At 41.4% G+C, this 23,949-nt stretch overlaps 3 protein-coding genes across 14 annotated transcripts; 1 reads left to right on the top strand and 2 right to left on the bottom strand.

Moving 5' to 3' along the window:
* Window positions 1-319: 319 nt before the first annotated feature.
* Window positions 320-7,546, bottom strand: LOC120806934. Of its 7 annotated transcripts, none has more exons than XR_005709763.1 (7): window positions 7,425-7,546; window positions 6,618-6,718; window positions 6,201-6,512; window positions 3,092-3,536; window positions 2,193-2,252; window positions 1,950-2,099; window positions 320-1,833 (listed from the first exon to the last, which is right to left on the bottom strand). XR_005709763.1 is itself a non-coding variant. In XM_040158482.1 (7 exons), exons 5-7 carry the CDS (start codon window positions 3,229-3,231, stop codon window positions 1,113-1,115), a joined length of 921 nt encoding a protein of 306 aa, XP_040014416.1. In that variant the 5' UTR covers window positions 3,232-3,536; window positions 6,201-6,512; window positions 6,618-6,718; window positions 6,966-7,090; window positions 7,425-7,546; the 3' UTR covers window positions 320-1,112. The 7 variants fall into 7 exon arrangements, 6 of the variants coding, with proteins under 6 accessions (XP_040014416.1, XP_040014415.1, XP_040014418.1 ...); XM_040158482.1 differs by lacking the exon at window positions 1,950-2,099 and adding an exon at window positions 6,966-7,090; XM_040158481.1 differs by lacking the exon at window positions 1,950-2,099.
* Window positions 7,547-8,751: 1,205 nt separating this feature from the next.
* phf13 (PHD finger protein 13) lies at window positions 8,752-14,080 on the top strand. Of its 6 annotated transcripts, none has more exons than XM_040115524.1 (6): window positions 8,822-9,228; window positions 10,097-10,198; window positions 10,960-10,981; window positions 12,078-12,257; window positions 12,354-12,774; window positions 12,868-14,080. In XM_040115524.1, exons 2-6 carry the CDS (start codon window positions 10,170-10,172, stop codon window positions 13,098-13,100), a joined length of 885 nt encoding a protein of 294 aa, XP_039971458.1. In that variant the 5' UTR covers window positions 8,822-9,228; window positions 10,097-10,169; the 3' UTR covers window positions 13,101-14,080. The 6 variants fall into 6 exon arrangements, with proteins under 6 accessions (XP_039971454.1, XP_039971458.1, XP_039971455.1 ...); XM_040115525.1 differs by having other exon boundaries at window positions 8,823-8,931; XM_040115522.1 differs by lacking the exon at window positions 8,822-9,228 and adding an exon at window positions 11,472-11,567 and having other exon boundaries at window positions 9,237-10,198.
* A 1,482-nt stretch (window positions 14,081-15,562) lies between these two features.
* LOC120806968 (dnaJ homolog subfamily C member 11-like) lies at window positions 15,563-23,533 on the bottom strand. The gene is made up of 16 exons (XM_040158539.1): window positions 23,404-23,533; window positions 22,475-22,604; window positions 22,245-22,318; window positions 22,023-22,124; window positions 21,678-21,806; window positions 21,442-21,564; window positions 21,169-21,242; window positions 20,842-21,031; window positions 20,577-20,662; window positions 19,955-20,071; window positions 19,696-19,851; window positions 19,251-19,320; window positions 18,964-19,021; window positions 18,149-18,291; window positions 17,936-18,065; window positions 15,563-17,813 (listed from the first exon to the last, which is right to left on the bottom strand). Exons 1-16 carry the CDS (start codon window positions 23,527-23,529, stop codon window positions 17,788-17,790), a joined length of 1,734 nt encoding a protein of 577 aa, XP_040014473.1. The 5' UTR covers window positions 23,530-23,533; the 3' UTR covers window positions 15,563-17,787.
* Window positions 23,534-23,949: the final 416 nt, after the last annotated feature.

Here is a 23,949-nt window from a genome sequence, read left to right as displayed (position 1 = left end):
GACACTAACCAAAGAGACCTGCTCAGCGCTGCAGCTCTCTGACATGCTGAGGTAACAGCGCGCCCCCTACAGGAGCAGAGGACAATTACAACAACTGACCACACGAACCCTTGTGCTTTGTTGACTTGTGGCTTCACCTCCTCATTGTTCGGGGTCCCATGGAGCTCAGTGCTGTATGTGTACAAGTAGCAACAATAACTGTCAAATCAACCAGAGCTTTCTTCTCTACTTCTGACCGTACCAAAAACTTCCCGTTGCCACATACAGAGCTTGCACGGGATGGCAAGAAAATACAGAGATGACCGTAAAACATTTTTATTACAACAAAAGAGCAAATATTTTATGCTTTATGGGCTACACATGGGAGAATATATGTTCCTTTTGTCTGCCAAAAAGTCATTCAGAGAAAGAAATTGTTGTTATCCTACATAATTACATGACTTGCAGGGATGGTGCTGCAAAAACAAAACAATTTTAGTAATGGATTAATCATTTAAGTCATTTACTTGAGTGCAAATATTACCTTGTTCCAGCTTCTCAAATGTGTATGTTTTCTGGTTTCTGATGGTAAACTGAATACCTTCTGACATGATCAACTTGAGCTTGGGCTCTGGAAAATTGTGATGGCTTGTTTCACTGTTTTTCTGACATTTCGTTGACAAAACGATTAATCCAATAATTGCGTAAATTATTAGCAGATTGATCAATATTGAAAATAATATTTTCAGTACATGTAGCCCTAGAACATGGCGCCTTTGGAGATGTAAGAGGGTTAAACATGGCGAATCAAAACAGCTATTTCTAATTGAAGCAAGGATTTGGCTGTTTCAACAGTCATCTCAAAGTAAAAGAAAATACAAAAGGATCAAAATTGTTCCCGTCGGTAATGAAAACATACTTGAATGAGAGACAAATTTCAGAACACAAACTTACTTCTGACGAGACTCAATGGAACTAATAATAAAAGTTACATATTTAATAATGCCAGTAGAGCAGTAGTGGTCAGAAAATGTACAACATTCAAGGCGTTTGCAATCTGTTAAAACTCACAACCAACCACCTGAGGATCAACGTGTAGTGTATTGACAGCAGTGTGACGATGCCACAAACACTCAAGCTGTGACACCAGTGTAAAATACACTTGGCAGGTAGTAACAGAAAAAAAAAAGAAAAAAAAAATCATGCAACTTCTTCTTCATGACCTTGATGATAACTTTGTCGTGGTAGATGCGTTGAACCAGTATGTCTTCTGTGGAGAAGACAAACAGATTACACCATGACGTGCTTGTCGCCCTCATCTCTCCTTGGATGTGCCAGGGGTATGAGTGGGTCGTCTTCAGCTTCAAGGCTCCGTCCCGGCAGACCAGGAACCCGCAGTCGAGGAAGCTTCGGAACCTGATACATTTGACATGTACCAACCTGAAACTGGGCTTCCCATCGGGGTCGTATGCCAACCCATCAGGCAGCGCACCCAACCATGGAGGGTTCGGGTGGACAACCAAACCACAGGGGAACCAGTTGACACACTGATGCTGACAGTATTCCCGGAGCACATCAGTCTTCATTTCCTCTTCTATCTGTGCTGTCTTGCACCTGGGGAATCCGTTCCTTATCTTTGATATCAGGCGCTCCGCGTGGCTCTGTCCTGGTTTAAGTTTGCAGATCTCCCTGAAACAGCTGGTCAAGCACAGTTTCCGCAGCTCCTCTACAGACTCCTTGCATCCACATGTGGAGTGCTCCAGACTATGTGTTGCCTCCCAGGTGATCTGCTTGACGTTCACATGATCCTGCTCCTTGGCACTGAGGGTAGGAAGGGCCGACACTGGCTCCAGTCTGTGATAAGACAAGGGAAAGAGCGGTTGAGGGGGAGCGTCGTCGTAAGTTTTGTAATCCTTACTTGATGGCACAGGGCAGTTGTAGGACAAGGGGGCAACCTTTAGGGACTTTACCAAAAGCACAGTCCACCAATTCCACATCTGCTGTAAGGCCCATTTTAGCTATCAGAGGCTTCTTGTCATTGGGAATATCCCTCACTGAGCCTTGCCAAAAAGGACTGGCAGTCAGTTGGTGCAGAAATTAAAGATTTGTAGGGCATGATCCTGTATGAAACAGATTAATAGTATTTGCTATGTAAGTAAATGGGTAGCACTGCATCAAAATAAATTATAGTCATTGAGTTTTGCCATTCTTACGTTGGTAATTCTAGCATAGTTTTCTGCAGGGATTTCTTTGACTTCTTCCATTTTGATTTCCTCCAAAGAAAAGAAAAAAAACAAAACTTATTATTCATGCTTCAACTGTTAAAAACAAACCAGGCTTGCAATGTGAATAAAACATTAGATACCAGTCCTTAAGGGCATTCAGATATTTTTCCACTGTTTTGATTTGATAATTGTCTTGGACATTCCTGGACATCTTCTGACCTAGAAACTACTGTAAATTCATATTTTTGTGGAAGTCTCATTTGACTGAGTAAGTGTTCAGTTTGTTTGACTCAGGGAGGGAAGAGTTTAAGAAGAAAACCTCATTTTAAACTGAATTAAAAGCTGGTCTTAAGTGAGCCAGAAGGATAAATCTGTATTTCTTGGTTTGAGGACAGCTGATGTAATTTTCAGAAATTAAATTACGAGTACTGACTTAACTGTGTGGTTTCAGACTGACCTCTGGGGGTGATTATCAAATTAAACACTGGAAACATGATCCTGTACGATTTACTCTTTCCCATGGCTGGAGAGCTGCATTAAAAATTTTCATGTTTTCCCAGACACAGTTGAACACTGAAACAAACTATATACATGCACTAGGGCTGCAAAGTGGTATTTGCACCCGCTTGATCTATTAGATGTTTTTTGCTGGATCAAGTAATTACCAATTAATTAATCAATCAATCAAGTAACTTAATTAATAATATCTTGCTGTGTAATGCTGTACTTTTTTGTTTTACTAAATTAAACTACATTAAACAAAAAGGCACATGCTACATTAACGTGTTTTGTCACTACACTACAAAGGTTCTCCAGCCTGGCACTGCCAGGTTTATTCATCAAATGCTTTAGATCTATGGCGTTCTCAGGCATTTTGTCAAGCTTACCGTTGTCTTTGACGTTTTATTATGTTTTTGAGATTCCTGACTCTCACTTGCACTTTCTTCTCTTCGGGATAGCTGTGAGCAATCTGTGACTGCATCCTAGTCCAATGAGGAACTGTCCTTGTGTTCATCATTCGCTTCATCAGCTGAGATAGTGGCTGAAGAGTTGGGTTCTTACTCCACCACTTTAATGTGGTACAAGTCAGCGATGCAGGGCATGTTTACGTCTTCCTCGCCTAGGTCAATTTTCACACAGCCTGGGGCAACTGTGTTGTCAGCTCCCCCCAGCTCTTGCTGTTGTTCTGACCCCCAACTTATTTCACAGTCAATTTGCTGTTCTTTAAGTTTTTTTTTGGCTGTGGCTCTGATATTTCCCAGTCCACCGCAGTGTTCATCTCAGGGGGCTGCTCCCTTACATCTGTGGTTTCTGCAGTGCATCCATTAACATCTATTGTGGGGAAAAATGAACAAAAAACAACAATATTTACTAACTATACATCTCTTGCTTCACTTTGGGTATAAAGAGTCTGTAGACAACTACTCCATCCTGTAGAGTAGTTAAAAAAAATGTTTTCTGCAAAATCTTAGTCTGTAAAGTAGCCCAAAACATACAAATGTTTTATTACACACAGATACTGAGGCACCTAAACACTCTCGATGTTTTTTTTTGTTGTTGTTGTCTTGATGCTCGTGTTTTCCTGACGTTTGGTCTGTTTATATTTCCTGGTCCTGAGTAAAAACTGTTTCACATTCTTGAGTATTTTTATAGTTGGGTAGAAATTAGGTAAACATACAGAGGTAAAAGTATAAAGTAGCATAAGGTGGAAATAGCCAAGTGAAGTACAAATCACCTCTAAACTTTAGTTTGGTGCAGTATTTAGTTATATTTACTGCCGTGGTTACATAAGGTGACAAGTTCAAAATCACAGCACAAAGCTAAACCACAACAAACTACACTCAGCTGTCAGTTTATTGGGTACACCTAGCTAAACCTAATGCAGTCGAATACAACCGCCCTGCACTAAGTCCTACCTTCATGAAGGCTATAATGTTCAGTTTTTTTGTTGAAACAGTGTTACAGAGCCGTTGATTAAACTGTGTGACCATTTTGGGGGCTGTAGATCGTGGTGCTGTTGAACTGGACTGCATTTCACAAAGAGGTGTGTCCATTGTTTAGCTTACCCTCATTGATTTGAATGGGGTGGACAAAATAGGAACACCTGTCAGCATATCGCAATGCAGTTCAACAGCACTACAGCCTACGTCCTCCAAAACGATCACGCAGTTGAGCAAACACCTCTTAACACAGTTAAAATACACAAAACAAAACAACAACAAAACCCCTGAACATTATAACCTTCGTGAAGTGAGGATTTATTGCCGGCTGTTGTATCAGACTGGATTAGATTTAGCTAGGTGTTCCTAATAAACTGACAACTGACTGTATATTCACACGTAGCATCGCATTGGAAGCTGTTGTGAATTCATGACTTACGCTTTACTAATATTCCTGTCAAAGGTATAACGCAAGAGTCCTGCGTAACGACGGAGGTTAATCTAGACTGCTAACGTTAACACGTTTCATCGTATACTTCAAACGAGCTCATTTTCAGGTCGATGCAGAAACTCAGTAACTTCCCTACGCTGTAACTCAGTGACCCAAGTAATGTTGTAGCGACTACCGTTAGTCGGCTGAGCTTTGGAAAACGGAAACTCGAGTGGCAGACCTATCCTCGGTAACGTTACCCCCGGGTGTTGAGCATCATGTGCAGTTTGTTCCGCAGACGTTTGTCTCGCCCGTAATGCGCCTCCACCGTAGTTTCAACTTCTCAAAGTATCTCCACCGGCGCGGTGGCAAACCGCTCAGTTAAAAAGCTCCGGAAAAAGTCCGGAGTGTGGTGTTCGACATTTTGAACACGAAAGTTACACCAAAATATTTTGAATGTGACTCAAAAAATAAAACTGCAGCGAACACCCTTAAAAACCTACAACCACCATTGAGAAAATTCTTCATTTGTATTCAGGCGTTTAGCGTCAACTCGTTACATTAGCGCCCCCTGCATGGCGGTCGGAAATTCACATATAGTTGGATTTGCAAATAATATGATTAGGTATCAATTAGATATCAATCAGAATACTGTTTTAAAACCAAGCCCATGACTTCTGGGGTCCTCAGTAGCACATTACCATATCACATATTAATTATATATTAATTTACTATAATTATAAATATAGTATACAGTATATAATCAACACAAATTAGGTCTTATGCATTGATGATGAAATAAAATATGTATAAGCAATGATAGTAGCAAAACAAATGGATGATTAATAAAATATATTAAAAATAAATGCAGGGTTGACGTACAAAAGGAATCATCCAAACATTATTTTAAAAGTATGATTTCAACAGTTCTGATATTTCTCTCTCTCCACACTTTATATAGAACAGAATTTCAAATGTCTGCACTGACTGTTGTGTTTTTACAGATGCCAGCAAATGAGTAAAATTTACGGTGGCCGAGAGAGCTCAACGCAGTGCAACTTAGGGAAACACATTCAAATAGACAAAACACGAGCAAATTGAGAAAAACATCTTCATCAATTTGACGACACATGCGCTTGCAAACACAAACAACAAAACCAAATACGGAGGAACGCTGCAAATAGCACAGACTGCAATGGAAGTGTTTCCAGGGGACACAAAAAAGTGATGAGCCCTGCTGGGACATGCTTGTTGTTCAATGCTTTGTGACTTTTTAAGTAACTGAAGTCGCCTACTTATCAATGGTGTCCAGGCGATGTAAATGCATTATAGCTGTACTGTACGCACAGACATCTGGAACAAATGAATCCCTGAGATTTACTTGTGTCAGAAAGAGGTGACCTATTGGGTGGCACCCTAACTACAACTTCATCCTCCTCCTCATCCTCTGAAACTGAGTCATCTCCGTGACCTATGTCCAATACTGTTAAAAATTTAGGATACTAAGCAATTTAACCTCAATTGGAATCCCACAACACACTCAAAGCACTAATCACAAAAAGTATTTGGATTTTTTTTTTTTTTTTTTTACATGTACATATACATATACTGTATTTCAATACTTACTTTTTGACAACAAGGGTTCAAGGGTGCAGATGTACACTGTGATCCTTTGACAAGCCTTTCCAATGGCCTCTTTGTAGTATTCAATGGTAGAGGATGTGTCAGCCCCAGGGATATTTTTTTATCTGAGAGTCATCAGGATAGAGCAAGACGTATACTCCATCTTCCATGTCTTGGTTGTAGTCTTTCAGTTCTTTTCATGGCAGCTGTCAAAAGCTGCTCAGATGACCACTGGGGTTCAACATGTAGAGGTATGGTTTTCCCTCTTATGGGCTTGAAGCCATTCTTGATCCTATTCATGATCCCAACAGAAATCTAGATCAGAAATCAGAAAAGACGGAGGACAAATGATAAGGACTGTTGTGTCTGACAACAGCTCCACAGTGTCAAACATCAGTATTAACATCAGTATTAACTTACCTTCATTGTTTTCTTTGATTTCTTTTTGCTCTTTGAAAATGTCTTCCTTTCTGTCTCTTTTAGTTCTCCCTATCTCATGACCTGGCAAACAGCTGACTTTGCTGGAATGGCACATGCATCAGTCACACAGACAGACAGACAGACAGACACAAACAATAGACAATCAGAGAGAGAGAGAGATTGATTAAAGGTAGTTCCTATAATTTGATGGGATTTGACTACTGTCACTATGTTGGCTGACAGCCAAAAACATCTAATATTACATTGTGGCACAGTAGATAATATACAGGAGCTCGGTAAGATAATGTTGCCGTCTGGACACAGTTTGAGATGACCCATGGTCTTCACCTGCAGTTTCTAGACAATGTAGAAGCGGTCTTCATAACAAAGCTTGTATCTCGCTCACAGGAACTGCAAAATGTTGGCAAATTCCTTCAATTTGAGGCCACAGAAAAAGGACAATACAGTTTGATCTGGAAAGACGAGTGGACTCAAGTTAACATGTTATACTGTATTTTGTTGCTCTTTCTTTCATTACCAAAAGGCTCGGTACAAAATTTAAAATATTATTAATGCCGTCAAACTGCAACTCATTTCGACTTTTTTTTTAATGACCATTAATTAAGCAGTTTGGATTTTATTTTCGTCCTTGAACGTTATCTGGTGATGGGTCTAAGTAAGTTAGCGTACATAACATGTGCGCTAACATGACGTTAGCACACCGTTGCTCAATAATTTATCTGTATTTCGTCAGATTATTTGAATTGTCAGGCTAATAATAAGCAAAACAAACCAAAAAAATCTTACATTTTTGCTCATTTTCCAAAACCACTGAGGAGTAGCCGACTTCAATAACTTCAAAAATCAGAACATTGAACAACAAGCACGTCCCAGCTGGGTTCTCCGCTTATATTTTTTCCCCTGGAAACACTTCCGTTGTAGTCTGTGCTACTTGTAGCGCGTTTGTCTATTTGGTTGTGTTGTGAGTATTTGCAGCGCATGTCTTGTCAAATTGATGACGATGTTTTCTTAATTTGCTTGTTAGAGATCTTCTCTGTTATTATGAGAAGTGTAAAGTAAGTAATTAATTAAATCTAAGTAATTAATGGAAATCACTTTTGTCTATTTGCATGTGCTTTCTTAAATTGCAGCTCTCTCAGCCACCGTAAAAAAGTGGGACAAATTAGTGAATAAATTAGCAGAAGACGCTATAATAAGAAATGACATGAATGTATATTATAGCAAGACTGAAATGAAGAATGAAAGAGAATAGGCAGATGTCATGGCTAGATTAACCTGCTTGGGGAACCAATGAACTATGGGTTCTTTATTTACCCCTGCATTTAGTCATATGCACCATGTGATAATACATTTTTGACACTCTGCCCCCCAAGTCCCAAGACAGGGCCTCAAAATCACATAGAAATAGAGATAACAGGCCTTAGCATTTCAGTTGAACTCGTGATTTAGTGGTGCATACCTCTAACAAATTGTACAGGACACTAAAAGACATACAGTGAACCCGAGCCATTCAGGGCCCTGAGAGGCAGTAGAAAATCCAGCACTGGTCAATGGTTATATAACATTAAATGCCAAGTGTCATGAGATGTAGCAAAAGAAGGAGGGAGATAGGATATAGCAAATGTTGAATACGATTATCATAAAAGACTCAACAGCATTTAAGGCACCCCCCCCATTCAAAAATCAAGTCACTTGGATGCTTGACCTTCACCTTGCAGAAAGATATACCGGTATGTGAAAACAGTTTGACGCCAAAACGGACACCAGTTTTGACATGTGGTGTCAAAAGCAGTTTGACACCAGATGACTGTTTTCGCATTCATCTGCTGAAGGGTGATGGGGTGTTCCCTGTGCTCTTTGCTCGCACGCTTGGTAGTTGTGATTATAGGATCACAACTACCAGCTACTGTGATCGTAGGATCACAACTAGTTTTACACAACTTACACATACACTGAGAATGAGCACTGTAAGAGAGAGTACAGTGTCCAGTAAATACAAATACTTTTTTCAAAGCAGTCTTGTTGTTAAATGTCTTGAAACATGTCTGGGGGGGATCTTTAAAAATATAGACGCGCACACGCGCTACACCCCAAAAGAGGGCGGTAATGCAGCATTTCACTCACTACCTGCCACAGACACGAAGAAGAAGAAGAAGAAGAAGAGTGGGACAGGCAGATGGTGACAGCCGAATTGAACCGCTCCCCCCAGCAGCAGTCAGTAAACTGGATAACACGGAGATGTTACCGGACAGATCGATGGAAACACAGTAGTAACGTCCACGGTTCACGGGAGGCACGTTTTACAACTCCGGTCCGAATGGCTAACACTAGTTGGTTTTTCTTGGCGCTGGTCAAAGTCATGTTTTCGTTTATGGCAAACTGAGTGAACACTGTTGCTTCGAGTTTAGCTTTGGTAACGTTTACGTTAGCTATAACGTAAGGTGTTAGCTAGGTAACATCGGTGTTTACGGTGGCATCGAGTAGCCCGTTGCTGTAGCCTGTCACGTTATTGACAAAACGCCAGGTGATCGGGCGCTTAGTAAAGATGGGTGACATAAACCCATCGACATCTCATGCATTTCAGTCGGAGGTAAGTGTTTTATGTAACTGTTTCACGGTGAGTAGTTTGCAGTCAGGGCTAACGACGTTAGCAGACGTCAACTTGCCCGAGGTCTGTCACCACACGGTGTAGCAGCTGCTGATTAGTTAGCGTTAGCTCACTGTGCTATGTTGACATAATGTTAGCTACTGCTGCAGAAATGAGAGAAGTTACAAACATTAAGCACTAAGACAGGCTTACATCAAACGGTCAACATTCACCACTAAAACTTGACATTTTGCGTCTGTATGAGTGATTGACGTTACTTGAGACGGTACTTTGTAAGACTGATCTCACGGTTAAAGCTAGCGTTAGCCTAAGGTTTCATCGAAAAGAAAACATTCCTTCATTATTGCGGAGCATGCTAACATTAACGTCTGCTAACTGAGCTGCATATTGACACCATCTGCTTTTATTGCCAGATAACAACTGGCAAACACTGATGCTTCCGTAACTCTTTGATAGTCAGTAATACGAATTCATTTGTGGTTTCGGAGTTTTGTCTGACAGTTAAACTCCGCCGACACTAGCCTCATAGCATTAGTTACTTATTGGCTCTCTGTTGCTAGCCGACCTAGCTAACGTTAGCTGTCGTTTTTAGTTGTGCCAATCGGTGGGGGTTGGTAGGGAGGTTCACAAGCGAGTCCAGAGAGAAATGTCCATGCAGTAAACGAAACTTTAGTCCATGTTAGCCAGCGTGTTATTGTTTCGTTTCGTTTCGTTTCGTTTGTTTACGTCGCTGAGTGTGTCAGTCTACAGAATATGGTTATGTGGCGATCAGCTCTCGGTAATGTCAACGCCATGTCGGGATGGGAAGGTTTGATGGAGCCAATGTTTCAGTGACGTGACTGTGTTTCAGGGTTTCAGTCCGCCATACAGGAGGAGGAGGACAGTAGAGGATTTTAACAAGTTTTGCACTTTTGTCTTGGCCTATGCCGGTTACATCCCATACCCCCAAGAGGTGAGTAAATGAGGCACACAGTGCCTTTACACTCATCGTCTCACTAGTACCCGTATTGTTGGGCTAAACTGGCGCATTTTTTAATGTGAATGCAATCGTTTTAATCAACTGCATTACCACTTGAGGACTGTGTCCCAGAGTTGCATCACGTTTCCTAATGTGAAAAAGCTTTGGTCATGTAAACAGTTAAGAAAATTTCCAGGGAAAGTATCCAAAAACAAAATCAAATGAAAATACAGGTACAGTGGATAACAGCATTTTAAAAATCCTTAAAGGATTTAAAAAAAAAACCCAAAAAAATAAAACATAAAGGCCTGTCTTGGCCCCTGAGAAAATATATGGATGGATTTCAAAGAAAGGTAGTGTTTGAAAACTTGAAGCAGATATTCATAGACCACATGGATATAATCTGTGAAGTAACTGTTGTGATTGGCCTTGAGCGGTCAAGACTTTTTTGGGTGGAAGTTATTGTCTAGAAAGGTGTAGTGAAACTTTTGACTCACTGTCTAGCAACTAAGTCACATTTTTTTTTTTTTTTAATCATGAGATGTGTCAACTCAGCAAATGGGATATGAGATGTTAGTTTTCTTTTGCTTATTGAATTGCATCTACTGTTTGGGGACAGGGAAGGAGATATACAGACAGTGAGATTATCTTAAACAGATTCTTTTGTCTGTATTTTCTCTGTCTTAAAGTGTATATTTTAGTGTCCACACACCCTCTACTAAGAACTAACATTAATTTTTTGTTTCACACAACAGACTACAGCAGTTAATTCACATGGTGAGAATACTATTTTGTACAGTCTTTTTACAGTGTTCCACAGTCAGTTGTTACACCATTTTTTTCTCCTCCAAACTCCCACAGATAAGACCCTCCAGGTGGGAGGGATGTTTTGGTAAAGTTGTCACCCCCTTGATAGCTTCATCAAAATTTGTTGTGTGACTACACCTTGGCAAAGCATTACTTGAAAAGTTTTTTTGTTTATTTTTTTTTAAACTGTCTTTTCCTTTGAACTCAAAAACAGGCAACAAAGTGGGACAACCCTTTTTTCCAGTACTAGTACATTTCGTTTGTTAGAACTAATGTTTGTCAAATTTAATTCCTTTTCCTCACCATCAGCAACAGGGTTTTTAAACTATGACTCATTTTGTTCTAGTTGTGGTTGTTCCTTAGAAGTTTTTTCTTTGACCATATTGCTCTTCTGTTTCTGTCTAACACATGCTACATTTGTTTTCATTCCTGCCCTCTCTTCCTGCACACATTTCGTCAGATGGTGTATGGCTGTGTGGTCATCTGTTGATACCTGATGATGGGTTCTGTGCCCCAGATCTCCCTGCTAATGAAAATACAGCATAATTGTTGTCATGTAAGAATGAGAGCTCACAGAGGTCTAAATGAAAATTGAAAAACGTAATGATAAATGGTGCTGCCCAACATTCAAGCTGTCTGCTACAATCTCATTACTGGTAACTCCTTGAAATTCATTCATAACACCAGACATGCTACATTGTTACACGAGGGAGTTTCTGACACTTTCTGAAGTTTCCAGAGGACACAGTGAAACAGTGAAACCCATTGAGTTAAAACACAGCAATTATAGTTTGAACCAAAGACGCCCAAATCGTCTTAGTCTGAGGCTGCACCTTACCCATACACAGGTCTCTAAACTAGCACAGTATATCATGCTAATGTTTGGTCCAACGGCAGTGTACTGATCGGTTATTAGGAATATCATAGATTATTGTCATTTTATTGTTGAGGGGATGAATGTTTGCAAAGAATTCTCAAATGCATTTTGGATCTATTAATCACCAGCTTTATCTCCTAATGTGATTTTGTCACTCACTAACCCCGACTCGTCAATGTATTGTTACAGGACTCTCCACTGCGCAGTAGTTCCAGCCCCCCCAACAGTACAGGCAGCACAGCTGACAGTGATGGCTGGACCCCAGGACCCCCAGCCTCCTGCCCCCAGCGCTCACCCAAGGTTCCCCAGGACAGGAGCAGGAAGCGTCCACAGCCAGGAGCCACGCTGTCCAGTCACACCAAGAAAGATGTGAATTGAATTGACGTCTAATCAAACCTTCACACCTTTTATATGGTTGCCTTCATTCCTTTTGACATACATGCCCTTTCTCTTTTTCTTCTGCAGTACACAATCACTACCCTGCACCCAGATGACCGCAGGAAAGCTGACAAGCTGAAGAAGAAGAAGAGGAGAAAGGAGAGGGAGCTTCAGGCTGGAGAGGAAAGTGAGGCCCAGCAGGCCCCCTCGACAGTCCCAGGGCTACCATTCCCTGTCTCCTTTGGTGGACGAACAATCAAAGAAGAGCCTGAAGATGATATCAGCATAACCCTCCACCCCCAGCATCTGCCTAGTCCTTCCCCCTGCAAGGAGGAGCCCAAGGAGGAGCGTAGATACTGGGATGGCCGGGACCTTGAAGAAGGTGTGGTAAAGGTACAGAAGGTGGAGGGCTTTTCAGGAAACAGAACAGTGTTCCGCCAGGGGAAACAGGTGGTGTTCAGAGACGAAGATGGATCAGGAGAGGATGAGGACATCATGGTAGACTCAGGTGAGGTCTTGTATTTGTGCATATTTTGCATTGTTACAAGTCTGACAAAGTGGCCAAACTCGACTCAGTGGATTTTCTCTCTTGTTTCCTCAGATGACGACTCGTGGGACCTTGTCACATGTTTCTGCATGAAGCCTTTTGCGGGCCGGGCCATGATCGAGTGTAACAAGTGTCACACCTGGATCCACCTGTCGTGCGCTAAGATCCGCAAGAGCCACGTGCCAGAGACATATGTGTGCCAGAGCTGCCGAGAGACACACGGTGCCCCAGACGCCCGCCGCTCCCACCGCTCACGCGTAGGCCCACGCAAACACCTGCTAGACTGACCCCAAGCCAAACCCTGAACCCTGAACTCTGAACTCTGACCCCTTCCTCTCCTGCTTCTCCTCCACCTGCTGGACTGCCCCTTCCTCAGTATCAGGTTTTGGATCCTTCAGTCTCTGTCCCTCATGGTCAGCCATGAACCCCCATTTTCTATAAACACTTTGGTGGACCTATCCCAAGCCCTTATTCCATTTGAAAACAGTTTGAGTGATATTTTAGATTTACTAAGGTTTGTTTCTGCTTCCCTACAGACTCTGCGTAAGGCAATCACTGAATGGATGTCTGTCTGTAGATGACATTAGCATAGCAGCAAACCGCTACTGTTGGGACTTGGTGTCTCGTGAACACTGGAAACATTTGAACTGCCATATAGAGAGAATACCCTCACAACTGCCACCCACTATGGTGCATGCTGGGATTTGTTGGAAAGTATGTTTGCACTTTTTCTCACTTTTTTTTCTTAGTTTTAAATCCATCTGACCTTTCTGTCATAGAGACAGGTATGTCTTTCTGATTAAACTGGATTTGATTTCTCTAAGATGCCTATCTCACATAATTAACCATTTTAAAAAATGAGAAAATAAGTCAAGCCTTGTGTCAATTGCTTCAGATGGTGCTATAGTATTAAGCTGAGGTATATTCCAATAGAACAAAGATGTAGGATAAGAGACGAGAGTCTGCATCTGCTTCATCTGTTTGTTGTTCTGTTTTGTTATTTAAGACACTGTGAAAGAATATCATTGAGGCTTTAAGCCCATACAACTGAACCAAGCCCTTGTTCCTCTCCCTTCTACTTCACAAGCTGTCTTCCAACCTCGGCTACTCATCTGAATCAAGATGTTACTTGGCCACACATGGAGCTTTCAAATGCTGTGTTTCTCAAAAATGTTCAAATAGCATTCTTATTTCACCAGAAGTTCTTTTATAATAAAGAATTTGTTATTTTGCAGTTAAAAAAAAAAAAAAAAAAGCAGATAATTGACAAGATTCAGATAACATGACAGTTTTCTAAAAGTAAAGGTGTTTTCTGTTGACTGGTCAGCATGATTTTGCTACATTTCATGACAGGGTTGGAAAAGTTGCATTGTTCACAAATACTTTTATTTTACAAACCATTATTTAAAGTTTCCTTACTTTTCAGCTGTTTAATGCTCAAGACAAAGTTTTCAGAGACAAATCTATTTATAGAAGGGAACTCCTGTGACCGTCCTGTTAAAGTATCGACAGAAAAAAAGCTAACTGAACTGGAATAGTGTTGTTAGAGAGATTCTCTCAAGAGTCCAGTTGAAATTATGCGTGTGTGTGTGTGTGTGTGTGTGTGTGTGTGTGTGTGTGTGTGTGTGTGTGTGTGTGTGTGTGTGTGTGTGTGTGTGTGTGTTTGAATGGTTAACACTGTGTGAGGGGTGTTGCATGTGCTGCTACGAGTTGTCTCAACTAAGCTCCATGGTTTTTGGTCTTTAGTAAGATGGAGAAATGGATATCTGCAAAGTACTGTGGGCAGGGTCGGTTTGTTTTGTTTGTGTCTGAAGGGTGAGATCAGAAAAACAGACCTCAGTCTCTTATCACCTCTCACTAATGTTTTCACAGCAGTATTCAATTACTTCCATATGCAGCCGGTTTAATGGAAAAATGTTTTTTTTTTTTTTTTTTTTTTTAAGAACACTTTTCTCAAAACTTGCTGCAATTTGGATGAAAGATTTTAAGCTTTGTTATTAATGTGCCATCTGCTGTTGGGCCTGTCTGTGTAGGCTACATCTTGTTTCTGATTATACAAAAGCCATACTGTAGAGTGACAGAATTTAGACTCAGAACCTTGGATTTTAGTCCAGGATGGGGTTTTACAATGCAGAATCGTTGACTTCACCAGGGAACGACTGACACACACAATGAATGTTTGTTTGGTTTGTAAAGAACACAAGACTTTCTGAGAGTTTAAAGTGGTTAAGCTCATCTCTGCACTCTTTGTCTTCTGGTATTTACAAATGTTGGTTAACTGGTTCATACCCAGCAGTCACACAGGTCGTGATGTTTTTAAGACGATTCAAGACCTAAAATCATTTGCTGTTTCTCAGGACGCTCATGTCTTGAAGAGAACGTGAAGACACCTTCAGGCACAAATTCCCAACGTTAGTCTGCGTCTTAAAGACATCAGTGTAATTAATGTTAACAATGCTCATTGTGATACAACTCGTTTATTCTGATCCTGGGTTGTCCTATCCCCTTATTGAGAAAGCGTTGTCTGTACTGTGGTGCAAACTGTTTCTGTGAAACTATTGTAAACTATTGTAAATAAAGAGTTACCATTTTAACTCGTTGCTTTTTGTCTTTTATAATATCACAGTGCCTTTTTTTTTTAAAAGGATGGTCTTATAATGCTCTTGAAATCACACGCCACATCTTGTTTTTTTTTTGTTCATATTTATTGTAATCTTTCCAGGACAGGGAACACAGGCTCCTCAGCCATTCAGTACATTTACATAAGGTGGATCAGTTTGGATGATGGGTTGTAATTTAACAGCAGGGAGCAATCTTTCTGCTGGCCTCATGGATGCACTAGAGCAGAGGTGACCAGCTGACCTGTCAAAATACTTTACAGAACACTTAAAACTAAAGAGAGGAGACAAATACTACAAACAGAATCAGTGCAAAATGGCTGCTGTAATAGTGACCCCAAGCCAAGACCATTATCTAACTGTAGAGCTGCGCAGAGACAGACGTCCTGACAACTTACCACTGATGGCAAAATCGGAATCAATCAGGGACCAATGGACCAATAACTGTTCTTAGATGCACCATATGGAGTTTAGTATAAATAACTATTAGAGTCTTCAGCACCACTTTCATGTCAACTAGCCTAAAAATTTTGCTTTTAATACTGTACATTTTGTGCAAAATATCACTTTTTTTCAGTAAAATACAATTTTTATCCTACAGTAGTGTGTTCAGGGATTCTCCGTAGTTCATTACAGGGTTCCCAAACAAAATGAAGAATAACTGACAGACCCTCACCCTTCCCCTTGCAGTTACAGTACCAGTCCACCTTCAGCTGAAACCACTGTAGCTACTGACACAAATAATACATCAGTATAAGGACTAAACTTTGGGACTTCTGTCCTACAACATCTATACTCAACAAAAAGTACATCATAGGATATTAGATTTCCCCATGTCAGTCTCACCACATTGATCAGAAAATAGCTACCAATGGTGAGTTACTGAGTTTAGATTATCACCTAAATGACAGGCATAAAAATGCTGGATGAAAAATATAGGTTTAGCATCTTATACGCTACTTTGTGTAAGAACTCAGATTGCATTTAAGATTAAATCAATTCAGGATTTTTAAATAAATAAAAGGGGAGGGATAACAAGATCAAACTAACAGAAATGGCACATGAATGGTGTACGCACTAAACCTGGTTTTTAACACCAAATTCATGTAACCATGTAAATATGCCATAATAAGTAAAATAGTTATAGTGTTACTCAGGTCAGCTCCAGTAACAAGTTATTATTTGTCGGAGGGACAGTGTTGAACTATGCCCTCTGCTGGTTGCATCCCATCCGGAAAAAGATTCTTCATTCATATCTCCATTTTTTTTTTTTTTTTAAATGTTTCAAACCCATACCAGTAGTTACTGTCATCACTGGCTTTGTGCCAGATAAACACCAGTGATGTACAAGCTATAGCCTCCACTGTATTAAAAAAAAAACACAGTAGAATATTCTTTTTTGGCTGCAACTGCACAAAGATAATCAGTAAACACTGACGCAAATCAAATACAAAAGGAATCTCTGTCTTTAAACTGCAGTCTAGCCTGAGATCTTAAAATTAAAAAAAATCTGTATAGATAATTCAAGCCTGTCTCTCCTTCGTTGGATAACTACCATCAGAGGGCATCGCTTTCACTTTTCCTTCCCATGCTATCCCTCCTCCAGACTCCAAAGCCAAACCCTCACAGATATAAGTTTTGAGCACCAGTTTGCACCTGCTGACTGGCAGCAGACATGTCACTGAAAGGCATAATAAATTGAGGATGAGACATTTTCAACGCATTAACAAAAACACGAGTTACACAATCATTCCTCAGTTCTTGGCCAGCGTTAGGGTCACAGACATGAGACACGATCCTGCATAGTGTTACTCTAAACATTTTGCATGAGTAAGTGAATTGACTGGTATGTTATAACATTATTAGATTCAAAACAACAAGGGTGATACACATACAGGACAAAGACTACAATGATAAGGGCTAAAATTACAGCACAGCTCGTTTGTATACACTTGACATAACAAATGTCAAGAAATTTTTATAAATTTATCTTTGAGCAAGTCCCTCTGTGTAGTAGCATTTATAAAACTATGCTTGGGGCCAATGTCTGATCTCCTGCAGCAGGCAGATATTTGAGCAGCCCTGTCAGGTGTAGCCGACTAGAGACTCAAAGGGTGACACCTTGTAGAAACTCTGAGCTGACTCCTGTATTTTTGCTGAACCTGGGAGATGGCCCACAGGAGAGGGAGGAGTGGACGAAGTTGATAAACGGATTCATTAATACCATGACAGAAGAGGAATGGAGGAGAGAATCTGACTTATTTTTGATGTGTCCCCTCCACTCATGGGTTCTTCAGTTTACACAAAGTCTTTTTTATCTGCATTTGCCCTCTGGTGCTCCTGCAGTGGTGAGCTCCTAGGACTCAGACTCAATTCTGTGAGCTGAAGAGACAAAAATAATAATTATAGGTTGAACTTGGATGCATGCATACAGGCTTTAGCCACGTTGTAACAAGTGTGCAGGATAATATTGGGTCGTAAAAGTAAAGTGGCTGCATACTAACATTGCCTGGGTATCCGTAGAGGCTCAGTGTCTGCAGAGATGACTTGGTGCATCACACCTCTGAACTGGTACAGTAATTTAAGACTCTTCTCCTCTCCTACACAAGGGTCATAGAAGCCCGGCAACCCTGCCTGCACACAGAGAAACCATTCAATTGCACACATGCTGATTTACAAATGCGCAGTCCCATACAGTGACAAGTGAACACACACACCTTAGAGGCCTCTGTGAGGATGAGTTTGGAGTCTTTGACCAGACACTGCAGAGGCACAGTGACGTCGATGACCTTTGCTTTCTCCTGCTTCTGGCTAGTGTCTGACACAAACTTTCCATACCAGGCATTCAGGATGATCAGACCTAGACAGTGATACATGGTAAAAGCTTTTTCGTCTAACTTTTGGTATGTTTGTAAATGCATTGTCAGTTTAAAACCGAGATACACAGGAATAATGTACAGAATACAGAATATTCACACGTGTAAATTCCTACTACAGCCGCGCAAACACATGCAACCTCAACAGTCCTGCTCCTATGTTAGCTTGATATCAATAATATGTAGCAATTTGCACAACTACTCGTTGCGCACAGCCTCTAGAAGGTGCTGTGAACACATCTCATAGAGTGGCTCTTCAAATAATCACTTCTCTCTACATAAATATAACAGGAAATCCATTAGCATACTGACTTCACAGTTTTGATTTATTTGAGTGTGAACTCTGATGTTCTGTGCACTGATTTACAAGCTTAACCTATGTAAACACTGCAGCATGGAGATGGGCTACATCATCATCTCTTGCTTCGTAGCTAAACAGAATCCTGGAGCTACAGTATATTATGCTGTTGACAGCAACCATGACAAATGCATTTGAATTGCACATTTGGATTTTTACCAAGTTCTGACTAGCTGCAAATTAAAAAGGTTCTCAGTTTCACACCCTGGTAAAATGTATATGAGTATATGTGTATGTGTGTGTGTGTGTGTTTGTGTTTGTATTTGTGTGAGAGAGTGCATGTGTGCGCCTTTCGCACCCATCTTGGATTCCTCTGCTTCTATGATTCTCCTCACAGACTCCTGCATCAGCAGAACCTGCAGAGGAGCCAAGGGAGAAAGAGGAGGAGGAGGAAGAGGAGGAGGAGGAGGTGGGGGAGAGCGAAATAGAATAGGATCGGGGTGGAGAGAGGTTTTTAGATGAGATGAGGGGAGCTGAACCTAGAAACAATGATCAATGATCCCCCACACACAGTGAATAAATGGTGTGTTTGCATGTGAATGTGTGTGTGTGTGTGTGTGTGTGTGTGTGTGTGTGAGTGCTCACGGCAGACTCTGCCTCCTGCTTCTTCTTGGCGATGTCCGTGGCAGAACTCTTCCTCTGCAGCTCCAGCTCTCTGAGAAGAACAGAGACAGACAAAGCAAACATCAACAATCACCCGCTGGGATTCACTGTGGTGGCGAGAAAGAAACCCCTCTAGTATTAACGACACCCACAACGGGAAAGCTGCATTTCTGCCCACATCAGGGGTGTGCAGTTGCCTTCAGCTGAAGGACAAGATTTCATGATCTTACTATTTATTATGCATACACAAATTACATTAAAAGACAGAAGGGGTAAGGAGAACTTGGTAATTGGTAAGGAAAGATAATTCACCAATAAATTCAGTCTGAACAGTGATCATTTTTTGATTATAATTGAAAACTAGCCCTGTACTAAGATTATCTAATACTCTGACAAAGTGAAACGCTGACTGAAGAGATGTACTGACTGCTGTTTCTGTGCTTGTGTATATGGGATGATGATCAGTCTGTGGATGGCCATGTAGACCAGCAGGGGTCCCACAGTGGCATAGAAGACAGCACTGGGCAGCAGCTGATCTGTCAGGTGCACTGGAAACAGGTAAGTTTGACTGGCACGCGCCAACCTGCATGGAAACACCAGCACAAACATGCACATACATTAGAGAATCACGCAGTGAGATAAGAAGCCACAGAAGGATGAGATCATATTTTGGGTTTGGCCAGTACTTGATCTTGAGTGTGACTCCCTGTGGGACGCCGATGCTGACAGTGGCTGACAGGACACTGTGTCGGCTGATCTTCCTCTCTGCTCCATATTCCACCACAGTGCCAAACCAGCCTGTCCTGGAATGGGAGGGACACAGAAGTGAACAGAAGACTACGAAGAGATGGGGCTACGCAACTACTGAAGAAAATAAGATGGGCAGAATGGGACAGACTAAATTAAACAGCCAGTATAACTAGCTTAAAATGTTTAAGGATCAATCTTGACATATCTAGGAATTGAAAAGACAAACTGCTCTCTGGTAATTATGAAATATTTTTTCAGTAAAAACATTCACAATTCTTGCGAAAACTTAACACCAGACAGAAAAGCGAAGAGGTGCCTGTTGCACCTCTGACAACACCCACCCTGGAGTACACAAAAACAAGATTTTCAGCTGGCGTTCAGTTTCCCTTCCAAGTGCAGTGATATGGAAATCACCAAAGCCAATCAACAGGATATATTTTTGTGCATTGTCATAGTTCTTCTCATTATACCCTCATTATCCCCCTCATTATCTTTACACAAGTTGGTTTAAAAAAGGATACTTAAGTCCTTTGACACAACATCAACAGACAGCCATACTTGACAGAGCCTTTAACTTTAGTCTGGTCTTCATCTTGGAACTTGTACTGGTAGCTCATCATCAGGTAGGAGTGAGGCACACCCAGCTGGAAGAAGGTGGGGTTGGGGGGCCATAAGAAGCATATACAGAGTAAAAGATAGCAAACCACAGGGTTAAGTAAAGCAAATTTCTGTTATAGTACAAACCTTTTTCATCATAATGAGTGCAAGTGGCAGTCTATAGGCATTCTTACCAATATTTGCTGGTGAAAGCATTTGTGTGTACCTGCAGAGCTAGAGTGAAGTGGCTGCTCTTTGTGTCTCGGACCAGGCTGGTAGTCATGGCGCTATTGGGCCCCCAGCGCCACTGAAGGTAACCCATGGTGTTCTGGTCCAGGTGGCGCGCCGTCATCAGAGAACAGCTCGGTCGCAAACCTCGAGGAGAGAACTGCAAACCACACTGGGCTGTCAAGAAACTGGACAGAGAAATGACAGATTAATGAGGAGATTAATTTATTAATTAATAAGAGACTATTTAAAGAGAGGGAGAATGCCGCTCTTATGTCGATACAGTATGTGTTATTGTTCCTCATGTCAAACAGTTGGGCCTTACCACCGTGGAGTGACATTGCGAAACACCTTTAACCCAATGAGTGGTCCCAGAATGTCTCCTGCACCAAACTCGACCTGCAGAGACGAATGCGCAGAAAGGGGAAGGAATGCGCTGAAATAACTAAACAAACCTGTATTATCCCATCTGAAAATCTAACATAAAGCCTTTAAAAGGCCTCCTCAAAAAAATGCCTCTATAGGTTGTAGTTTATATTTGTGCTTTATATATTGCATTCTTTGCACTTTGTTTGCATATGTGTGTATATGTGTGTACCTCTCCCCAGCCCTTGGCTGAAGTAACCCTTCGTATTGTCATGTTAATGTTGCCCCCTCCGTTCCCATTGTGTGTAGAAAGTGAACCAGACAGCACTGCTGTGTCAGAGTTCGTCAAAGGGGCCTGAACAAAGACAAAGAAGTGGCGCCTGATAAAACAGAGGATACTGCAGTGATCCTGGCCCAGTTAGGTAGCTGTGTGGAAGGTAAATGCTGAGTGAGTGGCTTTTGTTATACCTCTATGGACTGGGAAATGTGCATCTTGTTGATTTCAATATGAGGAAAGCCTCCTCCTGGCATCTCTTCAAAGTCCTCATCATAGCGGTCAAACAGGTCCGTTGCATCCACACCGACACTGATGGTACCCTGAATAATGAGAGTGTGAAGGAAAGAGATTGACAGAATTAATTAAGAAAGAAGGAAGAAGTTTAGGGACATAATGAAGTGAATGTGGAAACTATCCACAGTCAAAATTAATCGGTGACATATTTAATAATATCTGCATAAAAGTAGTGGCCCGCACAAGAAATTCAGTTGACAGAAGTTGACAAAGGAATGTGGTGCAGTTGTGACAGACAAAACCTTAGGGTTAGTTCTTTGCTGCAGTCTCCTCTCCTCTCTTTCTCTCTGCAGCCTTTCATACTCCTCTCGAATTTCTGCTGGAGTTCTCTTCCTCTCCACCACCTACAAAGCATCATCACCAGGAGAAATTTGTCATGAAGATACGTTAATACTGTATGTACTATGTGGCAGTAAAACCACTCAACTGTGAGACAAAAAGGTTATTTTAGACAGAATACACACCTCCCAGCCTTCCACCTCAAGCCCTTTTTTCCCAAAGATGTCATAGATGGCTCTGGAGTGAGCATCACTCAGCACTGAGGGCAGAGGGGAAAGTCACCGTTCAGTTTATACGGATGTATTGTGTTTTGTCTGGCGTTACGTCTGTTTTCCTTCCTGAAGAAATGCTGTTGAATTTTTTCAACTCGAATGGCAATAAAAATGTTCAACTAAATGGTTTAAATTCCACTTACCCTCATACGCCTGGTGCACCTGGTTGAAAAGCTGTTCGGCTTGTCTTTTCAGCTCTGGGTCTCGATGTTTGTCAGGATGGTAGAGCATACACAGCCTCCGATACGATGCCTTTAGCTCCTCCAATGTAGCCTGTGATGGAAGAGAGAGGACAGGTTTCACTCCCGGTTAGTGCTGCAACTAGCAATTAATTCCATCACTGATTAATCTGCCATATACCTTGGAGATTTAATTGATTAATTGTTTGGTTTGTAAAATGTCAGAAAAGGTGAGGTCTTCAAATTGCTCTGTTTTGTCCAAAGAAAAGTCCAGTCGAAACTGACTGTTGAATAATGAATGCAGGAAATCTTCACATGAGAGGCTGGAACCAGTAATTTTGCTGCCTTTTTGTTTTTTTTTATTTTTCTGACTGTCATAATTGTTGCAGACTAATTTTCACTCAGTTGACTAATCATGTCTGCCCCTCTCCTGAGTACTGACACAGCACTGCTGCATTAAAGCATCCACTCTAGGGAAATTGAAAAACAGCGACCAGTCCGCTTACATTAACCCTGCCTCAGGAACCACCAAATGTTACCTAACGTTATCCAGATGAACATCCAAGCGCAAGTCCTGGTCAGGCCTCCTAATCATCTCTCATAGTGACCCGAGAAGGTGCTCATGGGTGCAGACAAGGTATCTGTGCTTACGTGCATTTTTGAATGCATTGCTTGCATCATGTAAAGTACATGTTTAAATAGCCTGCGTGTTCATGCCTCTGCAGCACCAGCTGGTCTCAGCCTCCACGGACGATGGTGCTGATGGAGAAGACCGCAAATCAACTCAACGATGATGCACCGACTGCACATTACTTTCTCTAAGAGAGTCTGCCCGGCGATCACGCCAAAAAGACCGTGATCGTCGGGCTTCGCTGTAAAACACAGAAAAGTACCTCTTTCCTGACGTTGAGTAGAGCGTAATAGTCCTGGTTATTTAACTCAAAATCATCATCCACGGACGCCGCCATGTTCGCGTTTGGTCCGAGCCCGCCCACCCCTCCAGTGTTCTGGAAGCTCATTGGTCAGCCGTGCGAGAAGCGGAAGTCGTCCTGTCGCCCTCTGCTTGTTGTATTTGAGTTTGAGCTCAGCGCGAAAAAGGTTTGACACCTCCAGACGAGAGGAGAGAGCACCGTGAGGAGACTTTCTTCTTTTTGGAGGGTGATGTATTTGTCAGTGTGTTAAAACAGTCTGTCACTGTCCTTTTCCTTTCCTTTCCTCTCTGTCTTAATACAGTCGGTAGGCTATCGTGTATCTAACGGCTAACAACGATGATCAATTCCGATTGAATGAACAGGCCCCGCTCATTAATACGACAGTTTAACTACTGGACTCAAAATAAATGACTTTTAATAACAATAACTCCGGTATTAACAATACTATATTAAAATCCTAGTTATGATGAGAGTCTCGCTTTATGCCCATCTATCTTGTCCGCTGTG

The sequence above is a fragment of the Xiphias gladius genome, chromosome 21 (assembly GCF_016859285.1).
Source record: "Xiphias gladius isolate SHS-SW01 ecotype Sanya breed wild chromosome 21, ASM1685928v1, whole genome shotgun sequence".
NCBI classification, from domain to species: Eukaryota; Metazoa; Chordata; class Actinopteri; order Istiophoriformes; family Xiphiidae; genus Xiphias; species Xiphias gladius.
This window is presented reverse-complemented; position numbering and strand designations above follow the sequence as displayed.

Excerpts from the sequence above, each read along its gene's own strand:
- LOC120806968 (XM_040158539.1), bottom strand. The coding sequence starts at position 23,529 with ATGAGCTTCCAGAACACTGGAGGGGTGGGCGGGCTCGGACCAAACGCG. Across the intron at positions 22,605-23,403 it reads TACTCAACGTCAGGAAAGAG|GCTACATTGGAGGAGCTAAA; the intron begins GTACTTTTCTGT and ends CTTCCATCACAG. Across the intron at positions 18,292-18,963 it reads AGCAGAGGAATCCAAGATGG|GTCTGATCATCCTGAATGCC; the intron begins GTGCGAAAGGCG and ends ATCACTGTCTAG.
- phf13 (XM_040115520.1), top strand. The coding sequence starts at position 8,815 with ATGGTGACAGCCGAATTGAACCGCTCCCCCCAGCAGCAGTCAGTAAAC. Across the intron at positions 8,932-10,096 it reads ACGTCCACGGTTCACGGGAG|GGTTTCAGTCCGCCATACAG; the intron begins GCACGTTTTACA and ends ACTGTGTTTCAG. Across the intron at positions 10,199-12,077 it reads ACATCCCATACCCCCAAGAG|GACTCTCCACTGCGCAGTAG; the intron begins GTGAGTAAATGA and ends GTATTGTTACAG.
- LOC120806934 (XM_040158482.1), bottom strand. The coding sequence starts at position 3,231 with ATGAAGCGAATGATGAACACAAGGACAGTTCCTCATTGGACTAGGATG. Across the intron at positions 2,253-3,091 it reads ATAAAACGTCAAAGACAACG|GAAATCAAAATGGAAGAAGT; the intron begins GTAAGCTTGACA and ends TTTTCTTTGGAG. Across the intron at positions 1,834-2,192 it reads ACTATGCTAGAATTACCAAC|ACTGGAGCCAGTGTCGGCCC; the intron begins GTAAGAATGGCA and ends GTCTTATCACAG.